The following is a 17,446-nucleotide window of genomic DNA, read 5'->3' as shown; positions in this document are numbered from 1 at the left end:
CGATTTTATCCATCGGTTTCGTCCATCATTTTTTCGCTTATTTTTGGTAGTGACAATTTTTGTAGTTTATGCTATTTCTAATTTATTTCTAAAGTCTGGTATATTTTACTTAGCCGATGGACTCCTTCGATTTTAATCGATAGAGTCCGTCGGTCTTTGTGTTCGAACAACATTTTCGACATTATCAAGTCTGTAGATTTTTTCTATAATAAATGACACATCCGTCGATATTGTCTACCGAGGTATTTAACCTTTTCTTTAATAATGTGTACCTACTAAATATGAGTTCTAGCTAAAAAAAAAAAAAATCTATAGTTCTCGTCAAATCTAATAAATAAAGTTCGATTAATATTTTGTCGGAGACTAAAAATGTTAATTTTTGGTGAACTTAAAGGACCAAAACTGTTAAGTGCATACTTAAGGGACTATTTTTAACCAACCCTCATGAAGTGACGTCCAAGCTCGTGGTCGCAATGCCGCCTCCACGCAAGCCCTCGGTCACCGAGCCGACCTCATCCGCTTGGAAGGACACAACCTTGGCGGCCTTCCGAGTTCTGCCTCGCTACCACAAATATCACGACCCATAGTTAAGGGATCATTTTGTTAACTTGTGACAAACTTAAAGGACCAAAACCCTCAGTGCATAGTTAAGGGACTATTTTGAGCCTCCTCATAGTTAAGGGACCATTTATGTCCTTTTCTGCCTTTCGGTTACCAGGACTAAGATGTCATATTAGTTTCAATATAAAATTTAAAATTACATTTATAACGTTTTTTTATTGTTGGAATTAGCTAAAATTTATATAAATTTTATATCATATTTTGCATTATTTACATATGTTGGATTATAATTCCGAGATATTGCACACCAAACAACTCATAAGGGATAGAAAATATCACGGGACAATAATAAATAGGTTTCCTTCTATCGTTTCCTAGGTTACCTAGTGATATCAAGTTTGGTAAACGGAAAAGACTTGTAAATATCCTTTGCTCATAAATATTAAGCCTTCCATCTTTAGATTAAAAATATCGCTTTTTATTCCCTTTTAGCTTTAAAAATACCCTTAAAATTTATTTTTAACTCAAATACACCACTCAAACGGCCAAATTTAACTTTTAAAAAGCGCGCAGACATTGTAATTAATCACATTTTAATTTTAATAACTAAAATCCACCCAATTTTTAAAATCCAAACCCATTGACCCGTTTTAAAGTAAATGATACAATCAGCAGGCCGAGTTTGGGAAGCCATGGGAAATGTTGGTTCAAATAATGAGCGAACTAGAGCAGTTGGTGGACAGAATGGTGTTCGAAAGCTTCGGAGTACCAGAAAAGCACTATGAATCACATATAGCAACCACTATACCTCCTCCGCCCTACCAAGTACATAGCACCACCATCAGCGACGGCACACAGCACCAACAATGTCGGCGCCAATATACACACAGATAAGAGCTTCTCTTTCAGAATCAGGTAAATGGTTTCTTGTATCATTTACTTTAAAGCGGATTAATGGGTTTGGGTCTTAAAAATTAGGTGGGTTTTATGATTAAATTAAAATTTGTGATCAGTATAAAATGTCGCGCTTTTTTAAAAAGAGTTAAATTTGACTTGTTAGTTTGAGGGTATATTTGGTAAAAATAAGCGGCAAGGGTATTTTTAGGCACGAAGATGGAAGGAGGGTATTTATGGCTTTTCCGTTTGTTAAATTGTACTACACTTTCAAATCAACCAAGATTTTTGTCACACTTCGAATTTTAGAGTGTCAACACCACTGGAGACGGCTAACTATACCAAATTTGTAGTAGTGATTCTAATCAACTCTAATCCTCTATGAATTAAAAAACGTTTTGCTTTCTACAAAGAAACAAGGAAAAAAGGATATTGGCTAACAGTTTCAATTTGAATAGAAAAGAATTGTGGATTCTACATGTTATGAATTATCTTAAAAGCTCTCGCTCTAGAACGGATAATCTTATTATAAAAATTGATGTAGAAAAAGCTTTCGATAAATTAGAATGGTCTTTTATCCTTCATGCCCTTATTTTCTTCAAATTTCCCCCTAAAATTATCAAATTAATAATGCACTGTATCTCTTCCTCCTCTAGTTCTATTTTTTTAGTGAATGGTATTAAAACCGACTTTAACCCCTTCAAGAGGAATCAGTCAAGGGGATCCAATGTCCCCCTACATTATCATTTTAAGCATGGAGCTCTTATCAACTTATATAAATCACCTAGCTGATATTAATCTTTGGTACCCTTTACAAATTAATTCCAAGGGCCCTTCCTTTTCCCATCTTTTCTGCGCTGACAATCTAACTCTTATGGCTAAAGCCAACACTAACACTATTGACACCATTTCCACTTGCCTTAATACTTTTTGTGGCCTGTCTGGCCAGACCATAAACAAGGCTAAATCCAAAATTATTTTTCCCCCAGATGTTCACCCAACTTCATTGTTTATACGGTTCAACACCTTCAAATTGCTTCAGCTTCACATTTTGGTGAGTACTTGGGTCTTTCAACCCTCTCTCACAAACCTAAACCCAGAGACTTTACTTATATTAATGACAATATGCGTAAAAAGCTTACCAGTTGGAAAGTTAACTTCGTCTCCTCTACTGGTAAGATAAACCTTACAAAAGCCACTCTTAATGCTATTTCTTCCTATCCCATGCAATACTTTTCCTCCCCCAAAAGACTCCTAAGCGAATTGATAAGGTTCAAAGAGATTTCCTTTGGGGTACCACTTCCATTAGAAAAAAAAAGTTCCATTACTTGAACTGGTCGTCTATAACGAAACCTACTAAAGAATGAGGCCTAGGAATCACTCAAGCTCGCCATAAAAACCTTGCCATTCTCACTAGCCTGGCTTGGCGACTCTTTACTAATCCTACTGATATCTGGTTCTCCTGCTTAATAAATCCATATAACACTCGTACATCCGCTGCCAACTGCTATTGGAAAAATAATTTTAGATGGTCAATAGGTAATGGAATATGTGAGCTTCTGGTACTCTTCCTGGATCGAACCCTCCACAGCCCTTCGATCCCTAATCCAAGGCCTCTCCACCACACCGATCTTAATCGCACTATAACTGATATAGGACTGACACCGGTTGGAATTGGGATAAAATGTCTTTTGCTTTCCCTACTGAGATTCAAGAAAATTAAATGGCACCTACATCCCTGATGACACTATAGGCCAAGACACTCCCATTTGGGCTCTAAACTCTAGTGGAATCTTTTCTATCTCCTCTGTGTATCAGCATATCAATCCTCCCACTCCTATGATTGTTGATTTCCTTTGAATCTAGCACCATCATACTCTCAACAAGATTAAGTTCTTCCTATGGCAATGTCTTCATGATAGACTCCCAACCAAAAGCTACGTCCATAGGTTATCCATATCCACTAATAATCTTTGCACTATCTGTCATCAGATTGAGAATACTAAACACATCTTTTTAGAATGCCCCATTGCTACTACTTTCTGGAATAACTATGGGATCAATTGGCAAAATCTCAATGCAAACAACCATTGGCTGATCTTACTGAAAGATTTAAACCCCAATCTTCAGAACCATCTTCTCCAATGGGATGTCTTTTGTCCTTTTGCCCTTTGGCATCTTTGGCTTAATCGTAACAATAACTCCTTCAACAATAAATCCTCATACCTACCCACCGAACTGGTTGAAGTGCAGTGATTGAATTTACCTACACCACCAACTCCCCTACCCGTAATACTTCTACAAACATTATCCATATTAAATTGTTTCCACCTTCCATAGGTCCTTTAAAACTTAACAGAGATGGTGCTTTTAATGTTTCTTCTAAGACATGAGGCATTGGAGGAATCATTCGCGATCATAAAAGTAACTGGATATTAGGTTTTTATGGAGCAACCTCAGCTATAAACCATACCATATGGAACTCAAAGTTTATCTTCAGGGACTCAAATATGCTTATCATCACAAATACCTGATGCTGGAGATTGAAACTGACTCGACCGAAGTCATCACTTTGCTTAACACTCCGACTCTCTTATTTGCTAATATTTGTTCTGAATGCAGGTTCTGGATGAGGGAACTGGGTAATCCAGTGGTCTGCCACACCTTTGGGGAAACCAACTAAATTGCACATCTTTTGGGACAAGAAGGAATGAAGAAAGCAACACCAAATCAGCTTCTTGTTTTGCTCACTCTATATCAACCTTTAGCGTATAATATGTTAGTAGATAAACAATTAAGGACACTGTACTAGCAAAAAGTGTCTTCTAATGCTTGTAATGTTCTAGCTAAGTTAGGTAATCTTAGTGTTATCTCGTCCTATGTAACGACTGTTTAATATTAATGAATATTTATGTTCTGTCAAAAAAAAAACTACCACGATAAACCCGTCAACCGGTTCGGGTTAACCGGTTAAACCGGTAACCGGTAACCGGAACCGGAACCGGTTGAACCGGTTAACCGTATATTTACTATCGGTCCGGTTTCAATTTTTTTGGAACCTGAAAATCGGAACTGGACCGGTTAAACCGGTGAAACTAAATTATTTTTTTATTTTTATTTTTTTTTTAAATAGAGCCGTTGGGCTGAACTGTTGGACCGTTGGGCAACGGTCCATTTGCAAAAATGGCCGTTGCCAAACGGTCCCAAACCCAATTTTTACCCCCCCTCAACCCCCCAAACTTTTTTTTTTTTAACACTTTAACCCATCCCCCACCCCTATATAAACTCCTCTCCATTTCCATTTTAATCCACACCAATTCACTCTTCTCTTTCTCTCAAATCTCAATCTCTCAATTATAGTTACTTTGCAACAATTAGCCACTTTAAATTTCTCTCAAATAAATATTATAAAGTCTTACTAGAGTTTCAATTATTAATTTTGCAATCATAATATTGTTGGTGGAGTTGGTGATTTTGCAACAATCCGAAGTAGCTTTGGTGGATTTGCAATTCTAGCCGCCTTCACTTTGTTGGAAATTAGTCCGCAATTTGGTACCTTCGTTCCAACTCTATCTTTATTTTTCGCAATTTAATTCTAGCAATTTAATTTGTTGTAATTTATTTTCTTGTGGTTTATTTGAGTGTGATTTAAATTAATTCTGTTTAATAATGGCCAAGAGATTTAGACGTGGTGCCGGTAGTAGTGGTATTGTTAGGGGTGGGCTTAATGAGAAACATTTTGTGGAAGAAACACCTAATTTAGGTATTGATGTTGGTGGAAATAATTCACTTTTAGGTCATGAGGCAATGCAACAACACTATACCGACACTTTTAATGAAATTGATGACGATGATGATAAAACACAAGCCCCCGAAAATCTCATAGGAGATACATGTCCTGCACAATCACATACACAAGACAAACCGCCTAGAACTCGTAAGCCAACCGCTAAAATTTGAAAATTTATGACTAAGGATAAGGAAAGCCATACAGCTAAATGTATCTTATGTGGACAAGTATTTGCTTTTAGGCAAGAAACTAGTAAGGATGGTGGAACGGGTACACTAAATGGTCATATAGAGAAAGAAACATATGAATGTTTGGGGGAGAGCAAACGGTTTCAAATGTGGGGGGTATTCAAATGACGATAGACCCACGAACCGGTAAAATTTTTAAGTATGACAAGAAAAAAGAGCGTGTAGAAATAGCTAAAATGGTAGCTTATGATTGTTTACCATTTTCCTTTCCTTCGGGTTTGGGGTTTGTTACTTACATTCAACGTTGTTATAATCCATTATTTGAGGGTATTCCTGGAAGTACTTGTAAAGCGGATGTTATAGATTTGTATAAAAAAATATAGATTTTATTTGCGCCATGTATTTAATTCTTTAAATTGTAATGTTTCTCTTACCGATTTGGGTCTTAGTCTTAACAAATTAGATTTTTTTTGCTATTACATGTCATTGGGTTGATGACAATTGGGCTATTCAAAAAAGAATTATAGCTTTTTTATATGATGAAGGAAAAGGTCGTCACGATGAAAATTTTTTAGCGGATTCAATGTCTACTATTATGAGATTTTTTAACATTTATAGAAAAACACTTTGTATTGCTTTAGATAATGCTTCTAATAATACAAAGGCGATTGGTCTTTTAAAAAGAGAATTAAACCCTCCGCTAAAAAATATTTTTCATGTGAGATGTAGTTGTCACATTTTAAATTTAATTGTTAAAGATGGTCTTGTGTGTTTTGACGATTCTATTCAAAAAGTTAGAGATGCGGTTGCGTTTCTTTTTTGTAATGTTAATAGGGGAAGACTTAGAGATTTTAAGAATGCTTGTGTGGAAAATTCAAGTACAAATTGAGATTGGGTGGAACTACACTTACATTATCTTTAAACAAGCATATGAGTATAGGATTCCCATACAACAAGTTCACAACAAATATAATATTAATAATGATGATTGGTTAAATTTTACGCATTGGGAAGATGTTAAGGAATGTGTTGAACTCTAAGAAATTTTTTATAATGCAACTCTTGGTTTTTCTAAACAATTCTATCCCACGGTAATCGAAATTTTAGCCTACTTAGCGGAAATAGCTAGAGTTTTACAAGAATATAAATATAAAGCCGGTTATCAAGCGGCTATTTTGGATATGATAATCAAATTTAAGAAGTATTTTTTTCCCATCCCAACTTTATTTATGTTGGGTTCTCTTTTAAATCCTTGTTTAAAAGTGTCTTATACTAAAGCAGTGGTTGCTCAAATTTATACATTTTTAGAAATTGAAGAGGAAGTTCAATCATCTTTAGCTGAAGCCGAACTCGCTATTGATGATGAGTTTAGAAAAGTTTTTACTCATTATTCTAATTTGGAAGAACATGCTACACCCGTTGCTCCACGCCTTACTACTTCTCAAAGTAGCAAAAAGGGCTTGTCGGTTTGTCGCATTTAAAAGTTTTACATTCACAAGAACTCCTTCTTGTAGTGCAAACTTTGATGAATATAACTTTTATTTGATGCAGCCAAATATGAATATCAAGGAACTAGATAAGTTGGACGTCTTAGCATGGTGGAAAAAATACAAGGCAAGTCATCTAATACTCTCAAGAATGGCTCGAGATATCCTTACGGTTCAAGTATCAACTGTGGCTTCAGAGAGTGCATTTAGCCAAGGAAGACAATAAATTGGAGGCCATAGACACTCATTATCCGGCTTTAGCTTGCAAGTACTAGTGTGCATTCGCGATTAGATTAGATCGGAGCGACGCAACCAAAACTTAGAAGCGGAGGAAGGCGAAGAGGAAGAGATTGAAGATTTGATAGCAAGTGGACCGGACCAAATGGAAGACTTTGAAGATATCTCCATGGCGAATATGATATAGGGAAATTAACCAAATGATTGAGAATTGGTGATTTTATTATTCTACTATTTCTTTGCAACTCATGTATTATTTACAAGTTAAAAAAACTACAACTTGCAAATAAATGTTATCCAAGAATGAATAAAATATATGGCTCATTGAGCTTTCTTCTATTTACTTGTGTTCATATTTTTACTTATATTAAGTTAGGAATATACCTAAAATATAGTAAGAATATACTTATAATATACATCTACTTAAATTAAAAACTAGAAAGTTATATACTTGAAAAATAACTAAAATATACTAAGAATATGCTTATAATATTTATATATATATATATAAATAAGTTATATAACCTAAGTATATTGATATATATAAGTATATTCTTACTATATTTTAGGTATATGTAGTATAATATATATATATATATATATATATATATATATATATATATATATATATATATACGAATTTATAAACTTAGAAAAAAATTAAGCTATAAATAACTTAAGTTATAATATATAAGTTATAAGTATATATACTATACTTAAACATATATATAAGTTATATAACCTAAGTATATTGATATTATAAGTATATTCTCTTACTATATTTTAGGTATATGTACACGTATATCTTTGTATATACGATCATTTGTTCGTTAGTCGATAAATATATAAACTTTACTTATAAACTTATATAACATATGTAAATATACCTACAATATATTAATAAATACTATAATATATATATACTATACAAAAAAAAAAAAAAGAGGTTTTGGACGTGTTTGAACCGGATCGGTTCCGATTTCGGGTTTTTAACCGATAAACCGGAATCGGTGGCCGGTTCTGATTTTTTTATCGAAAATCGGCCGGTTTGTTAATCGGTTACCGGTCCAATCCGGTTCAAGCCGGTTAACAGGTTTATACCACGAGAAGCATTCCTAAATATCTTCGAGGGGTGACATAAAGCTAAGCAATAGATGTCCGAATAATTACGATCCGCCAACAGGAAGCCTCCCCATATCATGCTAGATTAGATTACTGTAGCATACCGATGTCATGATTACAATGAGCAATAAGAGAACTCAAAAGAGAGCGAGTGAAAAGCTTGTTTATATTAATGAAGAAAATACATATACAAAAAAGCAATACGGTGTCTAGGGAATCACAATCAAACTCTCAAACAAGTTTACTTTTCCCTTCGGTTAAAAAATAATGTCTACTTAGTCTTTAATTTTATTTAAAAAGAGTGTCCACTTAGCAAATTAAAAAAAAAGTTAACCTCATTTTTTAAGTTTGTCCTTATTAAGTGTTGAGTGGCCAAATCTCAATATCTATTTAATTAGGGATAATTTAGTCAAATTACTTTATTTTTCTAGAAGTTAGTATTTTCTTAAGTGACGTGCAAATAACTAAGTGGATACTCTTTTTGAAAGAGAGTATATCATGCTTTTTGGACAAAGGAAATTGTGGGATGGAAACGCGGACAATTGAAGATCAACAGTGTAGAATCATTTGTTGATCACTTGTCTTTTATTTAATTTTTTATTACCTTTATAGAACTTCAATAAAATTAACAAAAAGAATATGTTATGCAGCATGTCTCTGGGTTTTCACCAAGAATTCACGAGGGACTCCTAGATATATCATTAAACTTCTTTACTTATTTCCTTTAAGTCACACCTAGCTCCCAAGATCTTTGCGCAAGCAGTTCAAAAAGGTCATTTCTTAAACCTTCTTTTCTCATCCTTGACACACTCCTTCAGTTCCTTGCCATCACCAACAGAAGAAGAGCAACCAAAAACAAAAACTTAATTCACCTCACTTTGTTCAGATTCAAAATAGCCAGACCTTATTTCCTCTTTTTTCGTATTGCATATCTGAGTTTTCACCAGAAACTACTAAAAAAATCGACTCAATGGATTTTCCTAACTTTTTCTATTGGAATGTTTACTGGCATATGCTATGATGACGTTAGTTCTTGTGAAATTGAGAGATTATGCCTCTGTTAAGTATCTTTTAAAGGCTACCTAATGAATAAAATAAATAAATAAATAACAAAACAAAATCAAAATTTTTACTATGTGTGACGCATGTCAAGTCATACTTGTGTGAGGCATTGATTCTACACTTTTGATCTTCAATTGTCCGCGTGTCATGCATCTAGTAATAATGCATCGAGCATTACTGGACAATAAAGTACTGGAGGGCCAAAAAATGTGTCCTAAACTCCTATTAATTATAGACTTATAGTAATTACATAAACGGAAAAAGACCTAAAATGTCCTTAAATTATCGAATTTGGTACAAAAATGTCCTCTATTACCTATTCGCTCTAAAATGTCCTCGATGTCAACTTCTTGACCCTAAATTGTCCTTATTGTAAGGCCCTAAAAATATAATTTAAAATTTCATTTGTTACGTGACACGTTCTTATTAGGTAAACTACTCCTGAATGAATTGCCAATAACCTTCCCTTATTAGGTAAACTACTCCTAAATGAATTGCCAATAACCTTCCCTATTCTTCATCTTCCTTAGACCGCTCATCATCTTCATCGCCCGCCAATTGTATCGAATTAATCTCATTAAATCGGCAAATTACAAGAACAAAAAAATGCAGAACAAAGAAATCCATAACAAAAAAATTATTTAGGTACATGTTTTTATTCATAATGTAAATAACAATTGTAGCAAGAATACTCTGCCTCTAAATCAATTATTCACATAACTCAAGAGTTTTGCTAATTACAGAAAGAACTTTCCGGTCCGCTCAAAAATAATAACGGTTATCATCTCGAAATTTTTGTAAGTGATACTTACAAGATGCTTTTAACAATTTTAGACTAACTATTAGTTATCAAAAAAATTAAATAAGCATTCTTACATGAACAAGTAAATCAGCTTTAATTTACTTAAATTTTTCATGGCACCAATGTTGATACCCAATTTCGTCCCTCCTCTATTCCAATTTATTTCCTTGGGTTTTTAAATTAATTAAATCTAAATATTTTATTTTCGCTACTATTTTTGCTGCTATTAATATCATTACTTTCATTCACTATTTTCTATCAACATTACTTTCATTACTTTATCACAAAATTTTAAATGATTCGTCATCGTTTCATTTTCGGATTTTGTGCTCGTTAAATTAATTATACTTTATTAATTTTACTTTATACACACTAATTACTATTTGACTTTACATAACATATCTTGTACTAGTTATTAAATTAATAGCCCTAATCAGCCCACTATCCGTTTAAATAAATCAGCCCATACTTTAATTAACAAGACCAGCCCAATTTTCGTAGGGGTCCACTATCTAATTACCCGACCCGGCCCAATCCTAAAACTTAAACCTAATCCCTTTCTCTTTTCCCCTCTTCAGCCGCCCCTCTCTCTCTCTCTCTACTCTCTCTCCTCTCTCGTCTCCGTGCTCTCTCTCTTCCCTCTGCTAACTAAGAAACAAAAATCTGTCAACAATGGCAGATCTGTGCCATTCCGTTTTCGTGCAAATCTCTCCTTCCTCTCTCCTCCATTTTTAGCTACGATACAACCCCCTTTCACCCTCACAGATTTTGCCTTTCCATTTCCGTGTAAAAATCGTCTCTTTCTAGCATCTCTTGATGCTTCTCTGTCAAAAATATTCGGTCAAACACGAAGAAGTTGAGAGACTTTTTGGCCTTTGATTCTCCAGATCTGAGAAATCGATGTTTAGAGTAAAACAGCTTTGGTTCAAAATTCAAACGGCTACATTACAAAATAAAGATTCCCGCTCCAGAATCTGAGTCAAGGAAAGGAAACCCTAAAACATCCTACTATAAATATTCGTTTCATTACCCATGTGAGGGGGGGATTTTTTTTTTTCGGGTCTGTATCATACTCTAAAAATTTCATACTATTTGGTTCTTTAACATTTTCTCATAGAAGATTTTCCGGGTTGAGGTTCTCTTTTTCCGCCGACTCCATTTTCAAAACTTGAAAAACCTATCAGTGCATGTTAGTTCATTCCTAACATATAGTTTTCAAAGTCATTTTCACTTTAGATCTCTGCCCACATCCGGCTAGAGGAAATCCATTCAATTTCAATTGTGTCACTTTGTTTGAATGCGAGCTTGAAGTGGTTAGAGTCCGAGGATCCTACACCCAGTTCACTGCGCTTGAAAAGGGTCGGTGCAATCCCTCTCTCTTCCTCTTTTTTTAGTCCGATTCGTTATTTTTATGTGTGTTCATGATTCTTCGTTTGTGAACTTGAAATGTTTTAGTTCATTATGTAATTTTCTCACCTTGCATTATCTGTCTTGTTTATCTTCATTCTGTTTTAGTAGTTTGTTTAAGTCCCAGTTCTGTTCCGATTCAGTTTCTTAATATCTCCATTTCAATTCCATTATTATTCTCTTTATGTAATACCTTGTTTTTGCGTTTTTTTTTTATTTTCTGCATTCTAGGCATTTTGTGCTCGGTTATCTTGTTATCAGCGTGTTCATCTGGAGATTAGCTCACTTATGTGTTTGCTGTTTAAATTCTGTTTAGTTTAGTGAACATGCTCAAGCGGCTGTGTGTTTGCCTTTCTGTGGTGATCGCTTGATTTGGTAAGGGTTGTTAAGCCCTGCGTGGCATGGGAACAGGTCATGTTCCTTCGAGGTCTAGGTAGCATGACATTAAGTCCTTGAATCTGCCTGATAAGTGGTGTCACTTGGCTATCCTATCATGTTGCCTGATTTTCCCTCCTTTGATAATTAACTGCTGGTTCAGCCTGTGTATATTTGTCATTCACGAATATCTGCAAAACCAAAATCTGTGCCCATCTGTGGTTTATCTAAGGTCCAATCATAGCAGTCATCATGTACCATGGGTTGTCTCCCTTTTGTGTTGTCTTAAGGCTTACCGTGCATTACCATTCACTTACCCGATCAAACAAAGAAATAATCCCACTTCACTATTTTGCCGAGTTTCTATCGAATCGTTTGCACCTATACATGCCTTACCCTGCTATTATCTCCGAGTGTTAAAATGTTGTTTTCCTCTTAGTTTGCCTTATGCCATGCTGTCAAGGCCCTGCACCATGTGCTTCAAACTACTTGCCTGTTTCCTCTGCTCTGTTATTTAGTGTGCATACTTGACATATCTGCCTAGGTCTAGTTATAGTCGACTCAACTGATGGTGGTTGATTACCATTTGTTGAATACGAGATGTTGTCCTTCGAATTGAACCTGTCATTTGAGTTTAAGATGCACATTTACCCACCATGTTTGTTCTTTGATGACATATATCTATTATCTACACTTTCCTTTACTACTCCAAGTGACCTGCTCTTGCTGTGGCTTTGAGATGACCATTGTCGGGTTTGTCCTCGCTTGTCTTTAATAACTGCACATTTTTTCATTATGTCTTGCTTACAGCTACTGTTACTGCTTGCCTTTGTCCTTTTTCGGAGGAGTTGTGTGACTGATTTGTTATTAATGTTTTGTGTCGTTAAAGTCTCCCACAATATGAACTTCATGTCTGCGTACCTGTATATTGTCCCCTGGTGCTATGGCCTTTTCTGTTTTTTAAATACCGGCAGTGTGTGTCCAGTGCTTTAAAATATGCTATGAGCTGGTTGTTTGCGTCTTGGTGTATAATTCTATAATGAAATATCCGATTTAAGTTTTGTTTGATTCCATATTTAAAAGTGCACTAATAGGCGTGTATATGAACTGATTTGAGACAACCTTTAATAATATTAATATTAATAGATCACTAATGCTCTTCCTTTTCATTTTGTGCATGGCCATCCCGCACACGAGTCCGAGGGACACGTCATCTTCCGCATTCGATGTTGGGCCGATGCCCAACGAAATATCGCTTTCCCCCTCTGTCCATTCAGTCCGCAACAACAAAATAGAGAAAGGAAATTTTCTGGGCCAAAGCCCAAAAGCTAAGGGCGCAGCAGCGGTTATATAATGGGCTGAGCCCATTAATTATATTTTTCTCCCCTCTTATTTACTTTGTGTGTTTAACTTGTATTGTGCAACTAATATTTTTATTTATTTTGGTTTTCTTAGTTAGAATGAACCTTGGTAGAATTAGTGGATTAGTGTTAGTATAAGGGGTGGTTAGTCTAGAAGAGAAACAAATAATCAATTCCATAAATTTCATCTTTCTTCTCTTTATACTAAGTTATTTACAATACTCGCAATATTTATCTATTTTAGAACAATGGATTTTCAAAGTAGTATGATTTACGTATTTTGAACCAAAGAACCATGCTTTGTGACACTATATTAAAGACTTTCAAGGCGTCACTAACATATAAATACTAATCCAAGCACACTTTATAAGCATTATCTAAGATTTATTCAACTATGCATACTTTTAGTCTAATATAGTCAAATAAAGTCAAAAAAAACTCATGTCCTTTGTATCATATTTATAATAAAATCAGATTTTGGTTGGCATTGACATAGTAATATAATTTTATCTAAGTTTCAAATTCGCTAAACTTATTGCTTAAGTCAAAAGTATTACATCTCCCAAATTCACCTTCAATAATGCTTGAAGTCTTTTTTCATACAAATTATTATATTGTGCAAGTCTTACTTTTTATAAGATCATTATAATTAATTACAAGTCCGGTCGGATTAATCATTATTAATGGAACTTATAGGATGCCAAATACCTTCCTCTAGGTTAGTTGAACCATAGGGTATGACAACCAACCTGCCATATCTCAAGAATCGAAAACCTAAAGGGAATGAAATTGAACCTGACGTGAATCGAACACGCAACCTTCTGATCTGGAGTCAGACGCGCTACCATTGCGCCACGGATCCAGGATGTAAACAATCAATCCATAAGTTAAAAGTTATACAACTAACGTTTATCACATATGCTTTAGTATATTTCCTCAAGCAGAGATATCTAATTACAGCAGGAGTAAACAGACTACTCCATCCCATTTTTCGGTACATTTTATAAAACTCCACACCAATTTATTACTAATGGTCAAGTGAAAAGAAACCCAAATTACTTACTACTCGGTTTTTTTCATTTTCTTCTCCTGCAGGTTGCTCTTCATTTTCTTCGCCCTCTCCGCCATGATGTTGTAGTATGTGCGACATCTCTCTGCCACGGTGCTGTAATATGTGTGACATCTCTCCGTCACGGCGCTGTAATATGTGTGAGATCGGCCCCTTAGTCGCTGCCCCAACTCCTTAATCCTATCTTCATATCTCACATATGCCACTGGTAAAGTCAGCTCCACCAGAACTCCTGCATTACCATATATACTCCTTAAACACACAATTAATATATTGGAACATAGGTAAATTAGTACAAGACTGATTAATTAAGTATGTACTAGTAATTACCATGTAGAGAGGCTTAATTAAGTTAATAGTAGTAATTACCAATGTAGAGAAGCGTAAGTAAATCAAAGTGGCTGGCCAAAACCGAAAGTAAGCCCAAAGAAGCTACAGTTCCGGCAAAAACGAACCACTCTCTCTCAGCACTCACGCTGAACAAAAGCCTTGCGCTTTTTTCAACCCATTCACGAAGTTTGGTGCCTGCTTCTAGAGCTGATTCATCGCTTATGTACATCCTTGACATGTCCAGGGGCTCTCTGCAAAAATAATCACCGCAGTACTATTAGCTGCTTCTCAATAGGGATCAAAAGAGGAAAAAACACACTTCGTGTCAATCCTTACAGAAACAACTAACGGAGGTAAGAGCCAAATGCTAAATTTAATTTCACAGCGACTAAGTGACCGGCTGATAACAAAAAAGATAACATACAAATCAGAAAACTACACTTATATTTTAAGTTTAAATTTAATCTCTACAGCGGAAAAGGTCTGGGATTTCATTATCTATTGGATAAAGTCCAATATTTTCAATATGGTAAAGATAATTACTGTATTTGTCTTCTGTTGTTTTAAAGAATTGTCCTTTTTTTTTTTTTTTTTTTTTTTTTTTTTTGGTAACTAACATTTTCATTAATCACCAATAAAGCAGTACAAGGATGAAGGACCATAACCTGACTTGGGATTCAGCTGGCTATCTTAAGTCAACAAAAACAGACTCAACATACAAGGAAAATCAAAAGAAACAAGGCTAACAACTGCCAAACTAGAATACACAACTAGCTATGCAACAGTGAACTAATTCCAGGTTTGGCTCTGACAGAGATGTAGAGTACTGTTATAAGGCGCGTAAAGTGCAGTAAATTTTAAGTAGCATTACAAAAACTAATTCTGTAATACGTGAAATTGATAAAACATAACACCAAAATGACATGAAGGAAATGCAAAACAAAAACTTTGGCGCAGTTGCTTACTTTCCCAGAAGCATATGTATGTTCCCCCAAAAAAAGATGAAAGCAATCGCGAACATGGCGATCCAAGAACCCAGCGTTACAAACGTCAATCCATAGACTTCAAGTGCCAACCATATCACTGTAGCTGCTAATAGTGCCCCAACGCTATAACTCTTCCTCTTCCATAAAATTACATCTCTGACTATACCTGAAAAATGTAAAACCTTCGCATTAGCAACTGTAATTGCACCAGCCGAGGTGATCGAAGAAGGGAGAAGCCAAGAGGGCTGTGAAGGACTAATGGATTAAATAGGATCAGGGGCAAAGATAGGCTCTAACACATGGCAGCTTTAATTTGGCCCAAACCGCGTGCTAAACATGTACAACTATTAAATCCAAAATCCAATTACTAACACTTGAGGCCGTTGTCCTAGAATTCATAACTCATGAAGTTCAAATTCTGGATCCGCTTTGATTAGGGATTAAGCTATATAAAATGATAATATAGTTTAAATATAATTCAACCTATGGCTATATGTTATTTTATAATATAGTTTAAATATAATTCAACCTATGGCTATATGTTAGTTATCATTTCCATCAGGTTAATTATTACCATTGTCATCGTTTTTATCCGGCTATGGATTAGAGCTTAACATAGAGATATACTTGAAATCACATTATTATAGCCTGAATGTGTTTAAAAAAAAAAAAAAAAAAAAAACTACACTAGTATTAGTGCCGAAAGCATAAACTCTTGGATTAAACCTGTACTGTTGCCAACATCAGAAGTTGGTGAAGGTGTTGGAGAGTCTGTTGAAGTCTGCAGGATAGGTTCTGCAAATAAAGCAAACATTATAAGACAAAAAGGCACTTCAAAAAGCGTATATATATTTCACGGGGGCCTCTTAAAGAGTTACGGAGAAACCTGAATTATTGTCAAGTTCATGAGTCGGTGAAGGTGGCGGAGAATCTGTTGAAGTACTCTGCATATTGAAGGCTGCAAACAAAGCAAAATGATGGACAAAAGGGGGGTTATGAAGGGAACAATTGTGTACTCTGTAGGAGGAATTTGAGATAGGAATTGTGTGTGTTCAAGAAAAGGGTGATGAGACGGTGAGGAGAAATGTGAAGGAAGGCAGAGAGAGTCAAAGAATTGAGAAAGTCATTTGAGATAAACACATGGCGCTCAAGTGAACGAAACGTGGAGGTCATGCTGGGTCGCGCCACGAAGCAATGATCGTTACCTCAATGCGCTAAACTAATTGTCCAAAAATGAAAATCTCATTTAGGCAAATGCTCTTTCTAAAAATATTATTTAGATTCTATCTTTATTTTTAAAGATAGATATAAATATAACCTTTGAAAGGTTAACATTCTGGATAATATTTGACTTGAGTCTATTATTTATTAAAGATATTACGCAATAATTTTACGGACAAGCTATTGAACTTTGTTTAACTTTATAATAATTTGTTACTTTAAATTATAATTTTTTTCAAAAAAATTAATCAAAATAAATTATTACTCGTGCTCTAAAAGTTTTATAAGTTATAAAAGAAATAAAAAATTTAAAATAGTCCCAAAAAAACAAGGGAAAACATGGTGTGATCACCAACACAAAGAAGAGGCCCAAAAAAGCTCCATTTTAAGCAAATGATCTGAAATAGCTCTTAGACCCAAAATAAAGACAAATTCTAGCCAAAATTTAAAATATCACTTTACCCTCTCTCTCCCATTTTTCCCTCTCACTTTTTCCTAGCCATCGCCGATGATAGCCAAACCCTGAAACGAAGGACGGACACTTGAAGGAACCC

The 17,446-nt window shown here is 34.9% G+C and overlaps 1 protein-coding gene, 1 long non-coding RNA gene and 1 other non-coding gene across 3 annotated transcripts; 1 reads left to right on the top strand and 2 right to left on the bottom strand.

The window, feature by feature from the left end:
• Positions 1-1,178: 1,178 nt before the first annotated feature.
• LOC132048338 (uncharacterized) lies at positions 1,179-4,232 on the top strand. Its single transcript, XR_009412950.1, has 2 exons — positions 1,179-1,476; positions 4,078-4,232. It is a non-coding gene; the product is annotated as an uncharacterized LOC132048338 (long non-coding RNA).
• A 9,844-nt stretch (positions 4,233-14,076) lies between these two features.
• Positions 14,077-14,148, bottom strand: TRNAW-CCA (transfer RNA tryptophan (anticodon CCA)). Its single transcript has one exon. It is a non-coding gene; the product is annotated as a tRNA-Trp (tRNA).
• Positions 14,149-14,159: 11 nt separating this feature from the next.
• LOC132046946 (reticulon-like protein B13) lies at positions 14,160-16,781 on the bottom strand. The gene is made up of 5 exons (XM_059437793.1): positions 16,558-16,781; positions 16,398-16,466; positions 15,651-15,837; positions 14,725-14,936; positions 14,160-14,587 (listed from the first exon to the last, which is right to left on the bottom strand). Exons 1-5 carry the CDS (start codon positions 16,619-16,621, stop codon positions 14,349-14,351), a joined length of 771 nt encoding a protein of 256 aa, XP_059293776.1. The 5' UTR covers positions 16,622-16,781; the 3' UTR covers positions 14,160-14,348.
• Between the last annotated feature and the right edge of the window lie 665 nt (positions 16,782-17,446).

Source organism: Lycium ferocissimum, chromosome 2 (genome assembly GCF_029784015.1).
Source record: "Lycium ferocissimum isolate CSIRO_LF1 chromosome 2, AGI_CSIRO_Lferr_CH_V1, whole genome shotgun sequence".
Classification (NCBI taxonomy): domain Eukaryota; kingdom Viridiplantae; phylum Streptophyta; class Magnoliopsida; order Solanales; family Solanaceae; genus Lycium; species Lycium ferocissimum.
Note: the sequence above shows the minus strand (reverse complement) of the source record. Positions and strands in the feature narration are given on the sequence as shown.